The 23,259-nt window shown below is 45.4% G+C and overlaps 1 protein-coding gene across 1 annotated transcript; it reads right to left on the minus strand.

Annotated features, from left to right (window-relative positions):
• Positions 1–2,025: 2,025 nt before the first annotated feature.
• On the minus strand, positions 2,026–20,459 carry LOC120019336 (MAX gene-associated protein-like). The gene is made up of 23 exons (XM_038962629.1): positions 19,210–20,459; positions 18,297–19,050; positions 18,048–18,126; positions 17,731–17,835; positions 17,478–17,594; positions 16,083–16,653; positions 15,607–15,832; positions 15,300–15,528; positions 14,975–15,165; positions 14,600–14,761; positions 13,279–13,318; positions 12,918–13,159; positions 12,356–12,592; positions 11,824–12,103; positions 11,272–11,616; positions 10,297–11,186; positions 10,068–10,162; positions 9,919–9,964; positions 6,955–7,137; positions 6,643–6,754; positions 6,348–6,491; positions 5,535–5,672; positions 2,026–5,292 (listed from the first exon to the last, which is right to left on the minus strand). The coding sequence occupies exons 1-23, from the start codon at positions 20,457–20,459 to the stop codon at positions 3,722–3,724; spliced, it is 8,007 nt and encodes a 2,668-aa protein (XP_038818557.1). The 3' UTR covers positions 2,026–3,721.
• Positions 20,460–23,259: the final 2,800 nt, after the last annotated feature.

Consider the following 23,259-nt stretch of genomic DNA (forward strand, 5'->3'; position numbering starts at 1 on the left):
TAGAATACACATGGTGCAAATTCGACATTTGTTTGTTCAACAGCAGTCACTCAGTTAGCCCATGTCAGCAAATATTTTTAACGTTTGATTGGTAAGTTAGTCTAGCGGCCAGCTATGTAAACTTTTAGTAAAACCGACTGAAATGGGGCCCATTGATCATCAGTTATCATATTAAAAACTGCAAACATTTTCCTCCACCCTATGGCAAAATGTGTAGAATTGCAAGAAATTAGCTGTAAAACAGCACATTTTTCTTTCCTTCCCATAGCAAAGTAAGTAGAATTGCATGAAATTAGTTATAAAATTGCAACATTCTCTCTCCACCCCATGGCAAAATGTGTAGAATTTCAGGAAATTAACTTTAAAACTCAAATGTTTTGTTCACAAGTTGGGCATAGTGTGGGTACGCAGACACACTGCGGCCACCATGATGAGTTCTGTTTTTTTGTGGCCCCCACCCCTATCAGTTACCCATCTCTAGCTTAGGTTGTTACGAGTGTACTGATATAAGTAGGACACGTGACAACTTTGAGAAAAACACTTTATACCCAAGTTGTGCACACGCGTATCTGACCTCTCATTGGACATTATGTTAACTAACCTCCAGACAAGCTTCAATGCTATACAACTCTCCTTCCGTGGCCTCCAACTGCTCTTAAATGCAAGTAAAACTAAACACATTCAACCGATCGCTGCCCCGCACCTGCCTGCACCTGCCCGCCCGCCTAGCATCACTACTCTGGATGGTTCTGACTTAGAATATGTGGACAACTACAAATACCTAGGTGTCTGGTAAGACTGCAAACTCTCCTTCCAGACTCATATTAAGTATCTCCAATCCAAAATTAAATCTAGAATCGGCTTCCTATTTCGCAACAAAGCATCCTTCACTCATGCTGCCAAACGTACCCTCGTAAAACTGACTATCCTACCGATCCTTGACTTCGGCGATGTCATTTACAAAATAGCCTCCAACACTCTACTCAGCAAATTGGATGCAGTCTATCACAGTGCCATCCATTTCGTCACCAAAGCCCCATATACTACCCACCACTGCAACCTGTATGTTCTCGCTGGCTGGCCCTCGCTTCATATTCGTCGCCAAACCCACTGGCTCAAGGTCATCTATAAGTCTTTGCTAGGTAAAGCTCCGCCTCATCGCAGATCAATGGTCACCATAGCAGCACCCACCCGTAGCACGCATATTTCACTGGTCACCCCCAAAGCCAATTCCTCGTTTGGCAGCCTTTCCTTCCAGTTCTCTGCTGCCAATGACTGGAACGAATTGCAAAAATCACTGAAGCTGGAGACTCATATCTCCCTCACTAACTTGAAGCATCAGCTATCAGAGCAGCTTACAGATCATTGCACCTGTACATAGCCCATCTGTAAATAGCCCATCCAACTACCTCATCCCCATATTTTTATTTTTTTGCTCCTTTGCACCCCAGTATCTATACTTGCACATCTATCACTCCAGTGTTTATTTGCTAAATTGTCATTATTTCGCCACTACGGCCTATTTATTGCCTTACCTCCCTAATCTTACTTCATTTGCACACACTGTATATAGACTTTTCTATTGTGTTATTGACTGTACATTTGTTTATTCCATGTGTAACTGTTGTTTGTCGCACTGCTTTTCTTTATCTTGGCCAGGTCGCAGTTGTAAATTAGAACTTTTTTCAACTGGCTTACCTGGTTAAATAAAAATAAAAAATTGGCTAGAATGGTCCCACCTGATCTTGCCTCCTCCCGACTGATTTCCATTTAAGACATTACTTTTCATTGTTAGAGCCACTTGAGTATCTGGTCAATAGAATGGATAATCTGTGCTATAATGCAATCATTACCCGTATTCGCCAGTGTAACAGACGTTTAAAACATCAGTTTAAGCATTGTGCCATTAGAACCAATAACAAAACTGCAATAATTAGTCAAATTATGATTCTTCTATAATATCCTACACCATCACATTGTGAATTGGTTGGGTTTCATGAAGGTTAAGACAACTGCCACAGCAAAGAAACGCATGTACAGGTTTATTTATTTTCAAGGCCACAGTATCTTGCCAGCACATCTGAGTGACTGAAGTAAAATGGTAATTTCTTTACAAAAAAAGGAAAGAGGAACATTATACAACAAGACAGATTTATAAAAAATAAAACACATATTTACAAAGGTTATTTTCATAGATTACAGTATAGCTTAGATTGAGTCATGATGAGTCACACACGAGGTTGAAATACAAATGTCTTGACTACAAGTTTTTTTTTTAGTTTTTTTTTTTTACATGTTATGCATAAGTTCCTCAAAAATCAGACATAGGAATCATTGAAAAACAGATGGGGAAGCAATCCATAAGGCAAACCAAAATATTCAACATGGTTGTGACAGTGTAGAAGTTACAGAAGATTTAAAGTGCTAATTCAGATTTTTTTAAATTCATAGGCCTGGGAACCAAGAGCGCATTTGAAAGACTGGACGCACCAACCACAGCTAAAATACAAAAAGTCTTTACAGTGGCATAGAAAGAACATTTACAGTGTTTTTGACATGAACAAACATGAATGTTGTACATCTCAAATTAATGATTTTCAGGGCCTATTGATAATGTCTAATTGGGCCAGAAAGTAATTGATCTGTTTTGTTGTCATGTTCATGCATGTTCATTATTTTGTAGGTTAAATCGAAGACAACACACCCCTACATTAATAAAGACACAGGGAGTGAAGTCATGAACAAACTGTGATACTGAAGAGAAAAAAAACAGACCTTCTCTATACCGTAATCTTCAAAAATGAGTGGTTTGATGATTAAATAACAAGAAATCAACTTTCCAGAACATAATAGACTTCATCAAAAATGCATGACGTGTCACATTCACCCCAATATGGGGCTAACGTCCTATGTACCTGTACAACGGCTCAAACAGCAGTCAAACCTGCAGTACACATTCATACAGTACATTAATTTAATGTTTTGCTCAAAGATTTAGGATGTTGGGAAAACGGACTGTCCTTTAGGTGTAAGTTATTGTCTACTTTGTTGTGTTCCAGAGAAGGCAGATGAGTGCTAAAGCTAAGAGAGGGTTAACTCACACAGGCATAACTGTCCAGGGTCCTTTGGATTTGTGAACAGGCACATGCGGTGGTCTCAATGGGATTTCAGGACCTCTTTCCACCAATTAAAGCTTGAATCCTTAATTGAAACAATAACAAAGCGATTCCCCGCCTGTTTTTGTAAAAATAAAAAAAGCAGCTGAGGGACGGGCCTGGTGAAATGTAACCACTCAAATTCATAGAAAAAGCTATGGATGCAATGACTAACCATCCAAGACATAAAAAATGTTAACCGTGTTGAGGCTATGCAGGGTTTGTTTACATTTACTTTGTTTACAAACATTGGAGTAAAACAAGCTTATATTTTGGGTTCTGATGAGGTACGACAGTTGAACTAAGCTCATGAGGCATTTAATTATAAGTTATATTCTTCAAGAATCAATGGATGCAGCAACTAAGGATTCTAGCTTTAAATGACAGTTAATGGCACATCTGTTAGGAGAATGATTCTCTTGCTCCTCTGGTTAGAGCTAGGCTGAAATGCAGCGTCATCGGAGTGGAAGGAGCGAAAACAAGTTGTGGACGCCATTTTAGACTACTACAGTATCGAGATGCACCAATGGAAACAGTGTGGAAATGCAGCCTTAGTCTCAGTTTCACTAGGCCTTATCAGACCTTGTTGTCCTCTTCCCACTGACAAGGCCCTTCACCGATACAGCGCGGGTCACATGTCGTGTTCCAGGCCGAGCCACAGCCTGTGGCGTTTTACCTGGGCTTCCTTTAGTCGTCGCTACAGGGCTAGTAACCTCAGCCCCTCCTCGTGGAGGTTTGGTTGGGCTGCCCTCAGTCTTCACCACAGGGATACCCCCCCCAGCACGAGTCCATCTCGCCGGGTTTAACCCAGCCCGAGTTACAGGGCTAGTAACCGCATCCCTAGTCACCTTGGCCGGACTAGAACCATCTCCAGCTCTCCGCACCTTGGGTGGCCTACTCCAAGTTGCAGGGCTACCGGCAGCACTCTTCACAGGCCTACCCCCAGCCTGAGTCACTCTGGCTGGGCTACCCCCAGGCCCAGTCGTCGCCACAGGGCTAGTAGTAACCCCAACCTGTGATACTTTAGGTTTTCTACCCCGCCTCGTAGGGCTTATGCTACGTTCCCTTGGTGTTAGTTGGATTTCACCACCCCCAGTGTTAGTGTCTCGACCTGGGGGTATTCTTGTGACTAAGGTAGGGTTACTAGCACTACCTGTGGTTTGTGTCACGTTGGTCTGGTCATTGCCACCGGTCATTACCACAGGGATATTCACCACAATCCGTGATACTTTACGGGGCCGACCCCGCGGAGCAGGGTTAGTAGTGATATCTCCAGTTGGTGGTGTTCTGATGTCAGTTTGTGGTGTTTTTATGTCCAAGCGAGGCCTTCCACGTTTTCTCTTTAGTAGTTGAGCCTCTGAGCTGTCTGTCGAGCCTTCCTCTCCCTTTTGTGTCAACAAACCATCCTTTTCCTTTGATGTCACCAAGCCAACCTCTGCCTTCAGAATGATCGAGCTATCATTTTCCTTTGGTGTGACTGAGCTATCCTCTCCTTTTTGTGGGACCAAGCGATCAGCTTCTTTCTGAGACACCGTGCTATCCTGTTCTTTTTGTAGTTCTGAGCTATCCTTGCCCTTTAGTGTCACAGAGCTCTTCTTTCCATTGTGTTGGACCGGTCTATCCTTGCCCTTCCGCCCCACTATTATGCCCTGGTGTTCAGAGAGCGCCTTCACCAGTATGGCTGCCTCTCCCTTGGTCAGAGACAGGCCCCAGCCTCCAGCATCACTCTCACCCCCCATCTGCAGTTCCTCCAACGGCCTCCAGATGGCACTGTTTAGGGGAGCGATCTCCACAAGCGGACACTTCATACCAGAAAGCCTCTTGATTGAGTTTTTATTGATTAGTGACTTCTTCTTTTTGGGAGTTGAGCTGTTATCCTTCTCTGTGGAAGTTTCTTCTTCCATGGATCCATTACAGACAGGGGCCTGTGGTTCCTCCTTACCTAGTTCTGGCCTCTCTGCTGGTGGGCTGTCGGAGGGCTGCTCAGCCTCCCCAGACACTCTCCCCTGGTCCTTTTCTGGGCCAGAGGCAGCTCTCTCCTTCTCCACAACCTCCTTGGCTGCTGAGGAGGTGGGGGTTAAGAGGGAGGTGACTGTTGGTCTCTTCATAACTTTCAGTGTGTAGACTGATCTTCCTGCTGTGGATAAAGGAAATACTCAACCGTTAGAATGAGACTCACAACAACATATTCTAGTCAGAATGCCAGTCTAACGATCATAACCCTTGGCACATTTTACCCATATAGTGGACCTCAAAACAGTTATTACGCTCTTCCAAATCAGCATCGTTGATATTTCATATCTAGATATAGAACTTGCATAACCAATTAAACAAGAGTGTGAGACCAAATATGGGTGTCCTGTTCCTGTATGCGCTCACCTGGTTTGGAAGCACGAAGCATGGAAGCAGGAAGTATGATCTTGCCGCTCTTGGTGCGTAAAACAGCAGCCACTGGTTTCACAGAGCCACTAGCTGCTCCTGCCTGACCCAGAGAGCTAGCTTGAGACACCTGGGACACTGGGATATACAGATAAATATATTTATAAATAAGAGCTGTATCTAAATGGTTTATCAAAGTTAGCTAGCTAACTCATTGATCCTGCTTAGTGTCCATACTCCCTTGGGACACTGGGACACAGAAAAAGGTGAATCAGGTGCATAGGTGTAGGGATGGTACAAAAGCCTGCAGACACTAGCTATCTAGGGGGGCAGGCATGGCCATACCTCATAGCCTTTCTTGCAGTCAAATGACCAAATTGCCCTCTAGTGGCCTCATGGGTGGAACATTATTAATCAACATTTCAAAAAACGTGCAGAAAATCTGGATTTTCTATGTCAAACGATTTTGTTATATTTTGTATTCTGTGATGTATAGAAAGTGTAATATTGGGATGAAACCTCAAAAATGTAATACATTTAAACTATGACATGGTAAATGTGTCTTCTTTGTTTTAAGACCATAACCATGTGTGTGATGTGTATACTTTAGTTTTAAATTAGATTTGTTTAAGACTACCAAGAAACACTCTGTGTGACACTGATTTAGCCCACTACAGTAAAATGATCATTATTAAAAGGGGTCACAAATCCAAAGCTGTATCTGAATGTTTATTTAAGTTAGCTGGCTACTTCATTGATCCAGCTTAGTGCTATACCTCCTGTTGTCAGACATAAGAAGCAGGTTATTATTACCTGTCATGGTGTTGGGACTAGGGGTGGAAGTAGAGGAGGTGGGGCTAGAGGTAGGGGGGACAGCTGCTCTCCTCTGGGCAGCTAGAGTCCGTTTCTTCTCCCAGATCTCCTTCAGCTTGGCCTTGATCAGCTCCTCTGGCTTTCCTACAATACAAATGAAAAAAACACAGAGTTCACATTAATATGCTTCTTGCAATCACATAATAAAAGCATCTCAAGTAAGTCAGTGTTAAGTAATGTTTAAGTAAGAAAGTGATTAAATAAGTAAGTGATAAGTAGCTCCAGTCAAACGCACCAGACATGTATGCGATCTCCTTGACATAGACAGTCTGGATCTCAGTCAGCATCCTCTTTTTCTCCTCCAGAGACTCAGAGTCCACCGACAGGGTACGAATCTCCTTCAGAGCCTGATGAAATAATACATGTTAAAATCCTTTTTATTATTAACCATCTATACCAAAAAATGCGACCATGAAAAAGTTGAGGTTATTCATTAAAAGGATATGAAAATAATGTATAGTTCTTGTGTCTACCACAGTACAGCACAGGACAAAATTAACCAAAACAAATAGCCGGTTACACAGCCACATAACATACTGTCCCATACCTGTGAGAGGAGGTGCAGCTTGGAGACCTTGGGGTCCAATTCTTCCATGAACAGCACCTGTTTGAGTCTGGTGAAGAGCTTCTGGTGCTCGCCGCGACGCAGCCTCTCGGTCAGGGTGCGGTTCTTACGGCCCCCTCCCTCACCAGACCCAGACCCCTCCTCCTCTCTCATATCCCTCTGATGCTGCAGGGAACAGGAGTCAAAGGTTAAGGGTTGAGAGTTATTGAGCATTCTATTGGGTATTCCAAGGTATTCTTAGACCTCTTAAAGGGGAATGGAAACACTTTAGGAAGTAAAACTAAGCAAAGAGATTTATTCCATCCACTAATATTAAACATGTGCATTTGACATATACACCTCTATTTTTAGGATTTTGATATTGAACAATGTTTATTTGAGTTATGGGTAGCGCCATCTTGAATTGCCATAGTAGCGATTGACACCAATGCGTCATTGGCAGACTTGAGCAAATTGTGAGTTTTAGCATGGGACTGAAAGTGAATGTTGCCACCAGGAGGCGACTCACCCCACTGGACCTGAAAGGTTTCTCACAACTTTTGACAGCTTTGTCATTGAGATCAGGACAACAATATTAAGGTAAGAAACTGTGTACGATAATTTGTACATTTTAGAGTATTTTTTCCAATTGATGAGTATGTGACTTGCCAACAAGCCAAGTAGACAGTCAGCTAAAACGAAGCAAGGTAGCTAGCTAGTTGATTTAGCTCCTATCTTGTCTTGTCTTTTTGATGTAAGTGTACAAAATAAAATTACCATATTGACAATTTGTAACCACGCCAGCCCAGGACCTCCACATTCGGCTTCGTCACATGTGAGACCAGCCACCCGGAAAGCTGATGAAACTGGGTTTGCACAACCAAAGAATTTCTGCACAAACTGTCAGAAACCGTCTCAGGGATGCTCACCAGGGTCTTGACCTGTAGTTTGGCTTTGTAACTGACTTCAGTGGGCAAATACTTACCTTCGATGGCCACTGGCACGCTGGAGAAGTGTGTTCTTCACAAATTAATCCCCTTTTCAACAATACCAGGCTGACAGGAGTGTATGGCGTTGTCTGGGTGAGCAGTTTGCTGGTGTCAACGTTGTGAACAGAGTGCCCCATGGTGGCGGTGGGATTATGGTATGGGCAGGGATAAGCTACAGACAACGAACACATTTGCATTTTATCGATGGCAATTTGAATGCACAGAGATACCGTGATGAGATCCTGAAGCCCATTGTCATGCCATTCATCCACCACCATCACCTCATGTTTCAGCATGGTCCCATGTCTACATCTGTACACAATTACTGGAAGCTGAGAATGTCCCAGTCCTTCTATGGCCTGCATAGAAGGCCTGCATACTCAGACATGTCACCCATTGAGCATGTTTGGGATGCTCTGGGCCGACAGGTTATTGAAGAGGAGTGGGACAGCATTCCACAGGCCACAATCAACAGCCTGATCAACTCTATGTGAAGGAGATGTGTTGCGCTGAGGCATGAGGCAAATGGTGGTCACACCAGATACTGACTGGTTTTCTGATCCACACCCCTACTTTAATAAAAATAGTTTTCTGTGACCAACAGATGCATATCTATATTCCCATTCATGTGAAATCCATAGATTAGGGCCTAATGAATATATTTCAATTGACTGATTTCCTTATATGAACTGTAACTCAGTAAAATCTTTGACATTGACATTCTTTCGTGAGCTGGCTGCTCGTTCTAAATAGTATAATCGAATCTGTTCAAAACAGTGGCAGCATGTGCAGCACTGGTCATTGGGTTTTCGACATGCAAAAGTGAAACAGGTGTATTTATGCTGTTAAACGGCAACTGCTCCGCCCACAACCGTAAGGCTCTCCAGAGGGTAGTGAGGTCTGCACAACGCATCACTGGGGGCAAACTACCTGCCCTCCAGGACACCTACACCACCCGATGTCACAGGAAGGCCAAAAAGATCATCAAGAACAACAACCACCCGAGCCACTGCCTGTTCACCCCGCTATCATCCAGAAGGCGAGGTCAGTACAGGTGCATCAAAGCGGGGACCAAGAGACTGAAAAACAGCTTCTATCTCAAGGCCATCAGACTGCTAAACAGCCACCACTAACATTGAGTGGCTGCTGCCAACATACTGACTCAAATCTCTAGCAACGTAATACATTTTTTTTAATGTAATAAATGTATCACTAGTCACGTTAAACAATGCCACTTTATATAATGTTTACATACCCTACATTACTCATCTCAAATGTATATACTGTACTCTATACCATCTACTGCATCTTGCCTATGCCGTTCGGATATCACTCATCCATATATTTATATGTACATATTCTTATTCATTCCTTTTACACTTGTGTGTATTAGGTAGTTTTTGTGAAATTGTTAGGTTATATTACTTGTTAGATATTACTGCATGGTCAGAACTAGAAGCACAAGCATTTCGCTACACTCGCATTATCATCTGCTAACCATGTGTATGTGACCAATAAAATATGATTTGATTTGAAAAATGCACAGATCGCATTACATATCTTAAAGAAACTATCAGTAGTTCGAAAACTTGGCATCATATTTTCTGTCATGCTGCTTTGTTGACAATTCCAACCAACTTTCGCCCCAGACATTCAGCCGCCGTCGCTGTGATGTTTTAATTTATGGTTGGAAACCAGTCAATTTAGCTCATTAACGCACGCAGTGTTCATGGTCTTTCAGAGAGTTTTGGGATTCAGCCATTTTTGGAAAATCCTGCAAGTGATGCAACAATGCCAATTTACAATTCCAGTTAGCTGGTGTTCTTAAAGCCTAGTGCTTTCATTCCCTTTTAAACTATGTTTTTTGCAATACATGAGAGCTAAGAACTTAACTAGACAGCTCCGTAAGAGGGCCTAAGAATACTGCAAAACAAGATGTTACTCTGCAGTTGTAATGGACAGATGGGAGAAGTCTTACCTTTTCTTTTGGTTTTGGTGCCGTTTCCCCATCCTGACTGGTTTTTCTGTTAGGAAAAAATATACATTTTATTAACCCCAGCTTCCTTGAGACAGTCTCACGCAAAATCATACAGCTAAATAGCCTACACAAACACACTCCAGTCTTACTGTGTGTGTTTGACAGCGGCCCTCATCTGAGCGATGGTGATTCCCTGTCTCCTCTCCTCCACCGTCTCGATGTCCACTGGTTCCTCCTCGTCCTCCTGGGGTGAGACAACAACAATCTGGCTTTACAAAACACTACACCACAACTCAAACAAGTGCAACTGCAGTGAATGTTTACACACAGAATACAAAAATTACAAAAATCAAACCAGCAAAAATTAAGCTCGCTTACGTTGGCATATTCATCACTGTCGGAATCCGAGTCATCCGAGGAATCGTCCGTGGAGTTGTCCGAATCAGAGTCCTCAACCTTAAAATCAGGATGTCCGTTCTCATGCATTCTTAGAGTGGTAAACCGACTGAACTCAGTGTCTTTCTTCCATGATTCTGGGCTCCATAGTCCCGAGCCCTCCCCCACCTCCCCTCTCTCTGCATCACTCTCGTCCGACAGCATCTGCTCATCACAGGTCAGCTCATTGGGCTCCACGGGACAAGAGGTGTTGGCTTTGGCTGATCTACAGTCAGATTTAAGGTCCTTTGACTGAGTCAAACTCTGCTTTTTCTGGGCTAGAGCTGATCTGGAGTCAGATGTATTGGTATTGAACCCTGGGGTGTAGGAGTGGTCTTCGGTTTTAACTGGTGTCAATGCCAGAGGCAAGGGAGAGGAAGAAGAGGTTCCTCTTGGGTTCTTCTGTGCCTTTACCTCGCCAGGTCCAGCAGAACCCACGGCTGTGGTTCTGATTAGTTCAGGTAGCCGGGGAGCACCTCCTCCAGTACCTCCAGGCTTAGGGAGCTGGATGAGGGTGAAGCCCCCAGGCAGGGACACTCCAGCTGGGCCTCCCACGGTGCCCTGGCCTGGACCCCTAGAGCCCTGGTCCCCTGCAGTCGGAGGACAGATCCTGAAGGAGTAGGTCCCAGTCTGGCCCAGGAAGCTGGGGGTCTTCAGGGAGGAGGAGACAGTGAGAGACAAGGGGGAGGAAGAGGAGGAGGTCTGGGTTGGGGTGATGGCACCCAACTGGCCCATGATGAATTTGATGAGGGGAGCGTGGGGAGGGGGGTGGATGGAGGTGAGAGGGCTGGGAGGTGGGAATGTCTTGGGAGTGGACGGCTTGGTAGCAAAACCTGTTGGGACAACACAAGACATTAGAGGGTGTTGAGGATGTGGTTGTGCGTGTGTGTGTGTACATTCATCAGTACATGAACTCACGAGTTGGCTTGTCTTGATTCTTGGCCTTTATGTGACGCATACGATTCAGAGGTACCAGCTTGATCAACTGTCCGTTGGGCTGACGATACATTTTACAGCCCTGGGAGGAGGAGACTGTCTGTAGTAGCATCTTTCCAGCAGGGGGCGATACACCAGGGGGCGATACACCAGGGGGCGAGCCTTGGGAGGTGCCTGGGGCAGGAGGAGGGGCCATGGGTACCAGGAGCAGGGGAGAGCTGACTGGGTCTTTAGGGTTTGTGGTGGTTTGACTGGTGGAGGTTTTGCCTTTAGATTTGGTGACACCTAGGGACCATGGTGGTCTGTACGGAGGAAGCCTGTTCTTCCCTGGAAACAGACCGCAGGGACAGTAAGAAAGAGAGGCCTTTTCTGAGAGAATACAGAACTATCGCCATCCTTGAACCATCAGGCTTCGGTTACTCTACTGTCTAATTACATCATAATTAATACAGTACAACAAAATGTGCAAGTGTAAAGGTTAAGTTGATAACTTCTACTTCAAGCCTCTATTGAGGAGCAGTGAAAGGATCTTACCTGCTGGTGTCTGGAATACTTTCTGGGCCAGAGCTACTTTCTTAGCCATAGCTATAATGCTACTACTGCCTTGAGGAGCAACAGCAGTGGCTGCGGTCTTCAAGTGCCCAGCACCCACAGGTGTTTTCTTCGCCCTGGGGAAGCAGTTTAGAGACTTTTGAGGGGCCTTGGCTACAGAGCGCAACCTGCCTGTGACGAACGCAGCTAGCCGATTGGCCGGGTGCAGAGCTCCCATCTGCCCCAGCAGCAGTCTGGCCTGGGAGTAGGATTTACCGTTCACCTGGGGAGGAAGAAAAAGAAAGAAGAGAAAGAATGGAGATAATATAGGCAGAACAGATGAACATAAAGAACAGCTTCCCTGTGGAGGATAGAGCTTTTCACAAAGTCTAGGTACAATTGTTAAATTAGAAATAACTCAGAGCTCCTCAATAAAAACAAACCACTACAAACTACACTTTATGGCTAGGTCTCTTTTCAAAAATTGATTTTAAAAATGTCCAAAATGGAGGTCAAGTGAACCTAATAAACCCACCTGGATTAGTCCTACAGCAGGGCAGGTTGGTTGTTTCTTCCTGGCTTTCAGTCTGCCTGCTGGCACTACTCCTGTCAGGAAGGGAGTCACTCCAACCTGCATCTCCGGCTCCTCAGGCTTAGGGATGCCCTCTTCCTCCTCGTCTTCATCACTGTCGTCACTACTGTTGTCTGTGACTTCACTATCAGATTCATCACTATCATCAGTATCACCGTCTTCAGCCTTACTGATGCAGACCTTGAAGTAAGGAAGTGGATGATAATAAATCACACTAATGAGCATTCATTTGTCACTGATCAAGTTATGCATTTTAAATCTGAAACATGGAGCATTTCTGAACATTATGTATGACAGCATGAGTTGGTCCAAATAATTGCTTCTTTAAGACAGGAACGGAAACGGCATGTTTATTGTTGTTGTTGAGTTGAGTTTATTTTTACAGGGACAGTGCACATTAATCAACGTTTCAGTAAAAGTGCCGGTTTTAGCCAGCCGGCTAATTTTCAACCGCAGTCCCTGGGCAGGTTATTGCTTCATTCTAAATGGTTATTATCCCCCCTACCTTGAATATGATGATGGTGCTCTCAGCCTTGCGTTTGTGTGTGTTTGAGAGGAGGCGGACGTGGTAGGGGCCAATGTTGAAGGGTTCGGACAGACGGTTCTGGGTCATACGTCGACACAGAACCCCCAGGACCAGTTTCCGGTGCTGGTCCCAGTTACACTCTGACTGGATCTCCAGCTGCCTAGTGGGCTCAGGAACTTTAGGCTTCTTGGCCTGGGTGGAGGGACTTTTCACTCGTACTACTACAGGGGGAAAGGTCAGATGTCACAGGTTAAGGGTTTCGGGGTAAACAGATTAAAACACAACATCTTGAACGGCCTCTTAAGAACTGTGGTGAGCAGTGATTCTGTGTTCATCTTACCTGGTTTATTTGGAGGTGAGAGGATGGCAGCGATAATTTTCTGCAAAGACAAGAACATTTATAAATGACATTAACTGAGAGGGACTCAGACTAGCTTGGTTACTCCTCTTCCATAGCAAAATGTTTGTCTGCCCCTAGTGACTAGATTAACTTCCTAAATCAGTGATCGCCAACCTTTTCTGAGTCAAGATCATTTTCGCAGTCAAAAAGCAAGCCGAGATCTACCGCTCAGAATTGATTTAATACATGACTTTAAAAAATGTAAGCCTATGCAACATTAACCTAATAAAACACTTAGGTAGGAATGAGGTTTGTGCAGTAGGCCTAATACATTATCACAGCATATTGGCTATATGCCTGGCCTGCCAATATTGTTCTTCTCAAACCATATTATATTTCAAAACTCAAGCTTTGATAACAAAATAGATCAGTTGGTGAGGCACAGCGGAGCATAAATTTAAACAAGCTTTTTTATTTTACTGGACTGATGGTACCTGATGGTCAGTCTCGGTGGAGGTAGAGAGAGAGCAGCAGAGGGTCTGCCTCTCACGGTCCCTGCTCTCCTCTTTCCTCCAGTGAGACTGACCAGAGAGGGGACACCGTCTTCCACCTGATGATCGAGTCTCACTGCATCTGCCTCATGCACAAATTCATGTTGTTCTTATGACCAGAGAAAGTGAAACATTCCTCGATATTTAAATAGACGAGCTGCTAACAATAAAAACGCAGGCCTATCGATACACTTGGCTGCAGAGCGAGTAGAAGTAGGGAGAAGCGTGTTTTATGTTTCGCAATAGTGTTCAATAAAAACAGTGTTGACAGTGCTGAATAAAAACATGAAGTCACTCATAAAAACAGCGGCTGTTTGCTGTATTCTTTGACAGTCTCTCTCTGGTCATGGTTTTAAAAAGTTCTGAAATCTCACGTAGGCTAGTATCAAACTTCGGTGTGGGGTCATGGAAGCTGTAGGCGTAATGATTTGAGCTATCTGATTGGCCAGCACAGTAGGCACACTTGATTTAGTCACAGCGCTCCTGGACCGCCGGGTAGGCTGAGTTTGTGCCTTCAGACAAATTAAAATGGTTCACAATGGGAACACTTTGCCTACCCAGCGTGCAGGGCTTCTGAATCAAGTCCACCTACGGCCAACAGCGCAAGACAGGAAAACAAATTATAGGAGCACAAGACTTTATCATGGGCTTTTCTACAGAAATGTTCGATGACTGACTAGGAATGCCTTGAAGATTGACCAGTCGATCGCACTCCTTAATGCATCTACTCTGACAATAAATATTTAGTGTGTGTGTGTCCTGTGCCTCACCTTTCTGCTGCTGGGGATGATGGAACTATTATTGTCCTTAAAGAGGTGGACCTGTGGCGGCAGCACCTGGGGCGGCGGTTGACTGTTAAACTCTCTGACTCTGGCGCACGTCATCATACTCTCAAAGTACTTGTAGACTGGGTCCTTGTCCTCCTCTCGCAGCTGCAGATTGCACACACACACACACACACACACACACATTCCTTCATAACTTTTTCATATACAACTTTTGTCAAATCAAGGTTTCCATCATATCACTACAGTTGAGTAATTTAGGGTGGTAGTTTGACACTATATGATGTGTCTCAAATGTTCCCCCATTCCCTGCATAGTGCACTACCAGGGCCCACAGTATACTATGACAGAGGAATTTACCTCGGGGGTGAGACGAGGTACGTAGCGCTTGGGACCAGGGTTGTAGATTCTGGTTAAAGGCTTGATGGGTATGTTGGGGGCAGGTTTGGGGCTGAAGAGGGGTTCGGGGTCCACCCCTGATGTGCAGTCCCACAGGGTAGAGACACAGACGCCTCGATTGGGCTGGACCTCATGCTCCATGTTAGACACAGCTGGGCAGGGAGAGGAGAGGAGAAGACACTTTCATTAGCTTGTTCAAGTTGGTGCAATGTGTTATTCATTTGGTCAATAGAGAATATAATACAACTCTCACAAGTCCCCAATTGCACCCTGGGTATGAACTTACTGTAAACAGGCAGTGTCTGGTGCTGGCCGTTCTCTGCTGCTGTGGTCTGTTTGGTGATCCTGCGTTTAAAGCAGGAGCAGCCCAGCATACAGTCAGGTCTGTAACAGTGGAGCGGACCCCTGGACACCCGGGCCAAGCTGGAACACACACACCCCAGCCTGCAGAACTCAGAACCACACTCTGGACTGTCCACTGGACTGACCTGGGGGGCACGGCTCTTAGGGAGACCCTGGAGGGCAATGACAATGAGGAGAGAGACCATCAGAAAATGCTTGTTATGTGTGTGTGTCTATAAACTAAGTCCTACCTGCGCAGTGAGCAGTGCCATCAGGGCTCTCTCCACTCTCTCAGTAGTGATGTGTGTTCTATCGTGTCCTTGGTAGAAGATGGCATCTTCCATCTCCATCATTCTCAGCTGGATCTTAGAGAGACCAACCAGTCTGAGCTGTTTCTTAGAGAGGCCAGTCAACCCGCTGGAGAGGCCTCTCCCTGGGCTGGAGTCCCTTCTCACGGCCCCCTGACCTGGAGGAGACCTGGAGGTACGAGGAAAATGTTTAATGAAAGGCTTTATTGTCCATTTTAGGGTAAAAAAGGAAACTTGTTGTAGGCTTACATTAGACAGGTTCAATCCCAAATATCTACATAACATCCAAACTATGAAAACAATTGACATTACTGGCATTTCAGACCTATTTCATATTGCTTTGGGACAACAACAAATATAGATGTGTAAACGATATGATTTGGCATGGGTATAGCATGTCTTTAGTGACATTTCCTTACCGTTGCGCAGTAGGAGGGCTGGTGACTTTAACCCCAGCTGTAGCTTTAGCAGCAGTAGTTTTGTTACTGTTGGTGACCTGGATGGGCCGTAGCACAGAGGAAGATCTGGCTTTGCCCTGGGCTGGTGTTATATGGTGCTGTTTGCCCTGTGCTGGTGTGGGTTTGGGTTTGGCTGCTTTAGGAGGGGTCCTGTTGATAGGTGGAGGGGGTTTCTTTAGAGCTGCGTAGAGGAGGGGTTTCCGAGAGAGGGGGCAGGGTCTACAGAAGGCGGGGGGGGGGGGGGCACGTGTCTTCAGAACGCTGTCGAGGGTCCGCACGTAGCTGGTGCTGGTCACAGGCAGCTGATAGGCCACGGAGCCCAGGGGTTTGTGGGAGAAGGCAGCAGCGCGGTCGCTGATTCGCTGGGCCTCGCTCTCCAGGTATTGGTCGAGCATTTCGCTGCAGAAGGCCGAGCGGTTGGGGTTGTGGTTCTTAGAGGTCTCTTTGGTCCTGATGAACTTGTCCCTCCAGCCCTTGATCTTGGTCAGGTCACTGGTCTTCCCCGTCCTGGAGACAAAGGACCTGCTTCCATCTGCACAGCGAAGAGACAAGACCGTTAGAGAAGAGATACGGTCCCAATTCCAAATCAACCTCTAGACCCTTCACCTAGCCTCTACCTCTCTGGTGTTTGGAGACTAAGTAGAGCCATCATCATATTGCACTTATCCAGTCCCTTCAGATCTGCAAATACTGACAGGATTGGGGCTTGTGGGTTATCATCAGACCAAATAATAACCTCACCCATTAACACTCCCCCATTCTACCACAGTGGTGGGAGTCACATTACTAGGGCTAATTCTGAGTGTTTAAGTTGATGTAAATCCCATAATTGCCTTGCCTTATTATCTGCCTGACTGACGAGGGGGTTCAATGTGGATGATGACAGTAAACTGGCTATGAAGTGGTCAGTGACTGATGTATTAAACTAGCTGAGCCATGCAATTGAAAAAGCGCTATCATCTTTCAAGTGTAATTCATTTACTACTAGGCTATTTCTCAATCAGGAAATAATAACATGTCTATTAATACGTCCCCTTGTTGGCAACCACGACAACATCCCTACGGCCGCCACGACAACATCCCTACGGCGGCCACGACATCATCCCTACGGCCGCCACGACATCATCCCTACGGCCTCTACCTATGGCTCTACTCAAAAACCAGTAATAACTCAGTGAAAGTAAATAATACGTTTTGTGTTGGTGTCCCATATAATGATCACTGGAGAGCTTTAAGATATGAGTTTCAACCATTTTTAGAAACAACCAGTAATCTCACTGCTGTTTTGCAGGTCTTATTGCTCCTGTATGCGGCCTACATCGCTAGTAAATTACCCATCACTTAAGTGTGACTCACCAGTGGAGGTAGCGCTGCCCAGCCCAGTGAACACAGGCGGAGACAGCGGTAGACGCACCCCCAGATACTGTAGATCGATGGCCAGGCCTGGGTCCAGGGAACTCAACTTCAGCCCAACTATAGGTAAGGGGAATAACACACACATTATCAATGGTGAACATTACTGTGAAATATCTAACTATCTTAGATGGAGAGGGAGGAAGAGAGAGAAATACAGAGTGCATGCGTGAGTGTGTGTGTATTGTCCACTCACCCTCCTGTAGGACAGGGTGGATGACCTGTCTGTATTTGAGTGTGTTCAGGTCTTGCAGTAAGATAGTCTGCAGACCTGCAATCTTCTCCTCAACACTCTCCAGTACTGCACACACACACAGGTTAGAAAATAATAGAATAGACCGGTGTGTCATCATTATTGGAGACTTTCAGAAATGCATGCTGTATTGTGAATGCCAATCAGGGAAAACAGTAGTGGGTGTTGATGTTCTATTTTGTGTCTCCAGCAGGTCTTGTTGCCAAGTACACTGTAATTGACAGGCCCCAGTAGAATAGAACTTCTTCGCTCCCACTTACCAGTTTTCTCTGGCTGTTCCTGAGTGACTGGTGATGTGTTATTGGATGGCATGTCCTCCACATGGACACCAAGAGCTTCCTGTGACACAGAGGAAGAGATGACCGTGTCAATACTGTCTGCACCTTCAGCAAAGTTAAACAAAGTTTCCCTCCTATATTTCCGACTCTGGGGTTTCTAAATTAACATTTCCGGATGTCTGAAATTCCTATTTCCCATAACTCTGACCGCACACAAGTGTCGTGTTTTACCTTGGAAGTGAAGGACACAAAAAGTAGACCCTCCACGTCATCCAGTTCTGGTTGCATAGCAACAGGTATTGGGCTGCTAGTTGCAGTGACAGCCGCTGTCGCCGCCTTAGTACCCTTAGAGACTTTTCCGACACTGCCCCACCGATTGCCCCCCGGTTTACGCCCCTTCTTCCATGGCTTAGGGACGGCAAAGGGGGACGCGGTGGGGGTCAGAGGTGAGGGGGTAGGAGAAGGCTTCGGTGCAATCTTTTGAGGTTTGGATGTTTTAGGGGTTAAGCTCGCAGCCTTGTCCTCTTGAGTTTCTGTAAGCGAAATGGGTGCGGTCATGGTTGGTTCTACAAGCGGAACCTTCTGTGAAGGCGGAACCTCAGACTCCATTGGTTCTACAGTGGAAGGTTTTAAAGGCTTTGAACAGCTGTTGGTGTGTAACACAGTAGACTGTGAAGTATTCTGAGGGTTAGCAGTCAGGCTGGCCTGTATGGAGGGGTCCATCCCAGCACCCAGTCTCTCCCCCCCAGCCCCCGGGCTGTTCTCTGGCCTGGAGGCTCCTGAAGGCAGGGCTAGCTGGGCTCGGAGGTACTGCCTGTGGAAGACATGGTCACTGTCACTGTAGTCCAGATCTATCCCCTCTTCACTGGCAGACACATTAGTCTGATTGGCGTCTGAATCTGCTGTACCAGGAGCTACTTTCCTCAACTTCCCTGAGACTTCAGCCCCCACAGGGTGAGTTGTAGGGAGAGAACGTTTCTTCATGCTACAAGACAATAGGGGGTGCAGATGAACAAAAATATATTAGCGGTGTATCAAGAACGAATGGAAAACGGAATAGCAACAGTAAAACACTAACATTCAGTGAATTGTAAGGAAAACACTGGAATTATAGTACAACACGATAACAGAAAGCTTCACTCACCTGATATCAGCCACAACATCGTTTACAGTCACAATATGCTCAGTCCCCTCACCACCATTGGACCTAACAGAGCTACGACCAGGGGAGCGGATATCTCCCTTCCCCGCATGAGGGTGCTCCGGCCTGGGCTTTGCGAGGCGCGGGCTGCCGCTGTCCTCCCGGAAGCCCTTAGCAAAGGGGTTATAATCTATCTTCAGCTGGGTGATCCTGGTGTTCTGGTACGACGTCACTGCATAGAACTCGGTCTGCGGGAACGTGAAGGTCATGACCTCCGGGCCGAGGAGCTGGAGGTCAAGCAGCTTAGGGTCAAAGCCAAGGTCGTCTCCATCTGCGACGGGGATCACGTGTAAACTGGGCCTGTAGCGGTGCATGGAGTGCAGCAACACATGTCCCTCCTGGTCCAGGCAGTGGTTAGTCAGTTTGAGTTTATAGAAGGAGACCAGGCTGGCCATCCAGACCTTCCCCAGGGCTGATGAGTCCTGGTGGGGAAAGAGTCGGCATGAGGCCTGGGTGTGTGGTTCTCCAGGACCACTGGGTTCCCACTCCTTCAGGTTCCAGCGATGGCGGTACGTGTCGACGGGGGTGATTGACAGGACCAGGCAGTAACGACGTGTTGGTTCCAAACCCATCAGGCGGTAGCGGCAGTAGGGAAACATGCGCCGGCCCTGTTTGGTGAGGATCATCTCGGTTCCACAGCAGTGGAACTCCCTCCAGACATTGCTGTTCTCCAGAGTGACCCCCACACTACCACATGAGCTTATCGCTGAGAGGCCTCCCTCCTCGGGCTGCAGGCCTCCGGGGGCTGGGCCACTGGCAGCAGATGATGAAAATGGTGAGGGGAGGGCTGGGTTGGCACCAGTGTTTGTTACGGTGGCAGCTGCTGATAAAGATGCTGATGCTATGGGTGGGTTAGCTGGCTTAGCATCAGAGTTTATCCCACTATCTATGGGTACGGCTATGGTTCCACTCGCTTCTTTGTTTGTAATGGCATCAGTGGATAATGTTATTGCTAAGTTCACGTCACTGTGTATGGATGATGCCATAGCTAGGTTGACTTCAGTGTTTGTTATGGTGTCAGTGGATGAAGTCATGGCTATGCTGGTTAAGCTTGCATCCTTGTCTGTCATGGCTACAGCTTGGTCCTCCACCCCATCCTCGTTGGCCAGGCCTGGCTCCATGGTGACGCTGTCAAATGGGATTGATGTGGTGACAGAGGTAGTAATGGCCGAGTCCTCTACACTCTCCTCCATTACAGTAGGGTCCTCCATAGATGGGACAGAGTAAACGGTGTATACTATTCTTCTTCACTTAAACATTTTTTTAAAAAGCACCTCAAGTTGAACTATGGTTATTTTCAGTTGACATCCTGGAATAATGAAAAAATAATGTTACGTTAGAAAAATGTCTCATGTCAATGGCCAGATAGTGAACCAACTAACAACATGTAAGGACATGTCTAAATTAATTATTACAGCATAATATATATGTTGTGAAAATTGTAAGAAAAACATGGAGATGAAATAAGATTTGAATTTATCAAAATACATTGTTTTCAGATGTGTGACCTTTCATGTGAAGTTTAGTGTCACCCAAAAGCAGTAGGCGATCCCTAAAGCGTGGACTTTATCCGAGAACACACATTACATACATTTTCTGTTTATCAGCTTGTTTTTGGAATTTTCTTGAACAATGGCATTGTATTCATGCAATGTGTCATTCAAGTGTAGCAGATGAGGTTGGTCAGCTCACTAGGCTCTCTTCAATAGTAAGTTGCCATAGGCTTTAGTTCAGATGGATAACACAGTCTTGAGTTGGGTCCTATGGAACAAAATTGATTAGCCTAGTTACTAGCTTAAGTTACATAGATGCTAGGCCTATATTAAAAAACGTTATCTAAACTGATTAGGTTAAATTAGCCTAGCTAAACGTTTAGGCTAACGTTACAACAATATTTCCCTGTGCAGGTTAAAATGCAATTATGACATTAACTGGAATGTCCTTGTCAATTTAAGTTCAGAAACAATACAAATACCACGACTTCCTTTCATGTAGCCTATAGAAGTGTTTATTGGAGGTGTTACCGTTATTATTTGTTAAATATGGTTATTCCAAATAATATTTCCATCTCAACAATCAAACCAGTATTATATTCCATGAGCTTTAAATCGTGTATTTCTTCAAAAACACATGCCAGTGTCGAGTATAAAAGTTGCTTGACAACACCCCTCGTCCTCTCCTCCCCAAGCCTTGTTGTAGGCCTCCAGATATTTAGCCAGCAAGTTAAAAAGTTGGACATTCACTGACGCCTACCTTCCACCACCGTATGGCGTGTTGCGCTGTTTGGAGAGCAATAATAACAGTGCAAACTCCAACTGTTGCGTGCCGTCGTCGAAACAAAAGGCCTCGAAATAATCTTCGAGCGTGCACATAAATTCGCAAATGGAGGCCGCCGAAGCCACGCAATGTAGCCTAGCATCGACCATGCACACAGGCTACCAAGGCGCATGCACAACATCAACCCTCAATGGCGCGTGATTTCCCACGCCAGCGCGAGGAAAAGCGGGAGTCCATCCCGAGGATCTCTGCCACCTCGAGTCCAATTCGTGGCGTCGAACAACTCCGGCGAAAAGTCTGTGCAATAAATAACAAATACACAAATTGACTCTACCTTTGTGAATCGTGCAGGAATCGGATAGCGAACTGTCTGTTGTGACTCTTCGAATCTTGTGCATGTCCGTCCACTTCCAGACTATCTCTCACTCCTTTCGAACATCTATCTACACATTCTCACTCCACGGAGACACACACACACACTCAAAACACACACATCCGTGCTCGGGGTGTGACGTAAGTCACCATGGCGGCACACACACTCAGGTTCGGTCCGTGTGTGTTGCGCAGGCTCCCTCCAGAGGTTTAGCGGGCAGTTATTTCTTCCGTGCAGCCGCCACAAAAAAAAAGCATAAAATACGATTCAATCTTTAGTACAGCTGATAACGCGGAAAAAAACGTTTAGCCTATCTGCTCTGTTTTGAACACCTCCATTGGGGGAAATGGCCATTTTAGCCTGTATTCCTGCTGTAGCCTATTTGTGTGTGTGTTTATCTGCCTGTCTGTCTGATGGTTGGACGTCTGCCTGATATTTGGTCTGCCTGTCTGACTTATGATCTCTGTCTTGATCTGTCTGTCTGATGATGGTCTGTCTGTCTGTCAACAGCTAAATTACAAGTTATATTTTCACTAGTACGCTATAGTCTACCCTCAACTTGATAGGCCTATGGGCTGTGGTTATAACCATAAACCATAAGCTATGCCATCAATACACTGAATAATACATATAAACATATTTACCATATGGGACAGGAGCCAATAGACAGCCTATGCTATTATTTTCCCATGTCAAAGTGTTTAAGTTGTTACATTGTTGTAGCCAAACTGCAATGTCAGAAAGTTCCAAATGTAGCCAAATACAATGTTACAGTAGGCTAGGCTAGTGTGATAGAAATGATGCGATTTGTAAAATAGCCTAGTTATTAAAAGTCAATATTGACCATCCAGTCTATCAACCCTGTCCATGGTTACTGCTGTGAAATATAAAAGCTCACAGCGCAAATTGTTACAACTTAAACCACCCAAACTGTTAGCAACAATTGTAGCCCTATGTGAACGCGTTAGTCTGCATGGTTTATGCCCCGTATTTTTATATCAGTACCATATATGACATTTTGTTAATGTTATTTCAGCGCGAGTGACAATGCTTCATATTTTGTGTTCAATTTGTAACTTCTATCCTATATATGCTCTTATATGCGCCATTGTTGTCATTTTTTCGCACTGGAATAACATCAACAACGTGATTCCTGACTCCTCAGCCCACCTCGGGGGGAGTGAAGGACAAGGAGCCCAGACACAGGACTCCAGGGCCAGCAGAGTATTACAACCTATTGCCGCCTTCGACAGGCTGTGAGGGCCGCAACAACAATTTTCTTTCTAGGTTAGAACACTAATTAGAGACAAAATCCTGAATTAGAGACAAAATCCTGCCTCAGA

The sequence above is a fragment of the Salvelinus namaycush genome, chromosome 24 (assembly GCF_016432855.1).
Source record: "Salvelinus namaycush isolate Seneca chromosome 24, SaNama_1.0, whole genome shotgun sequence".
Lineage (NCBI taxonomy): Eukaryota > Metazoa > Chordata > Actinopteri > Salmoniformes > Salmonidae > Salvelinus > Salvelinus namaycush.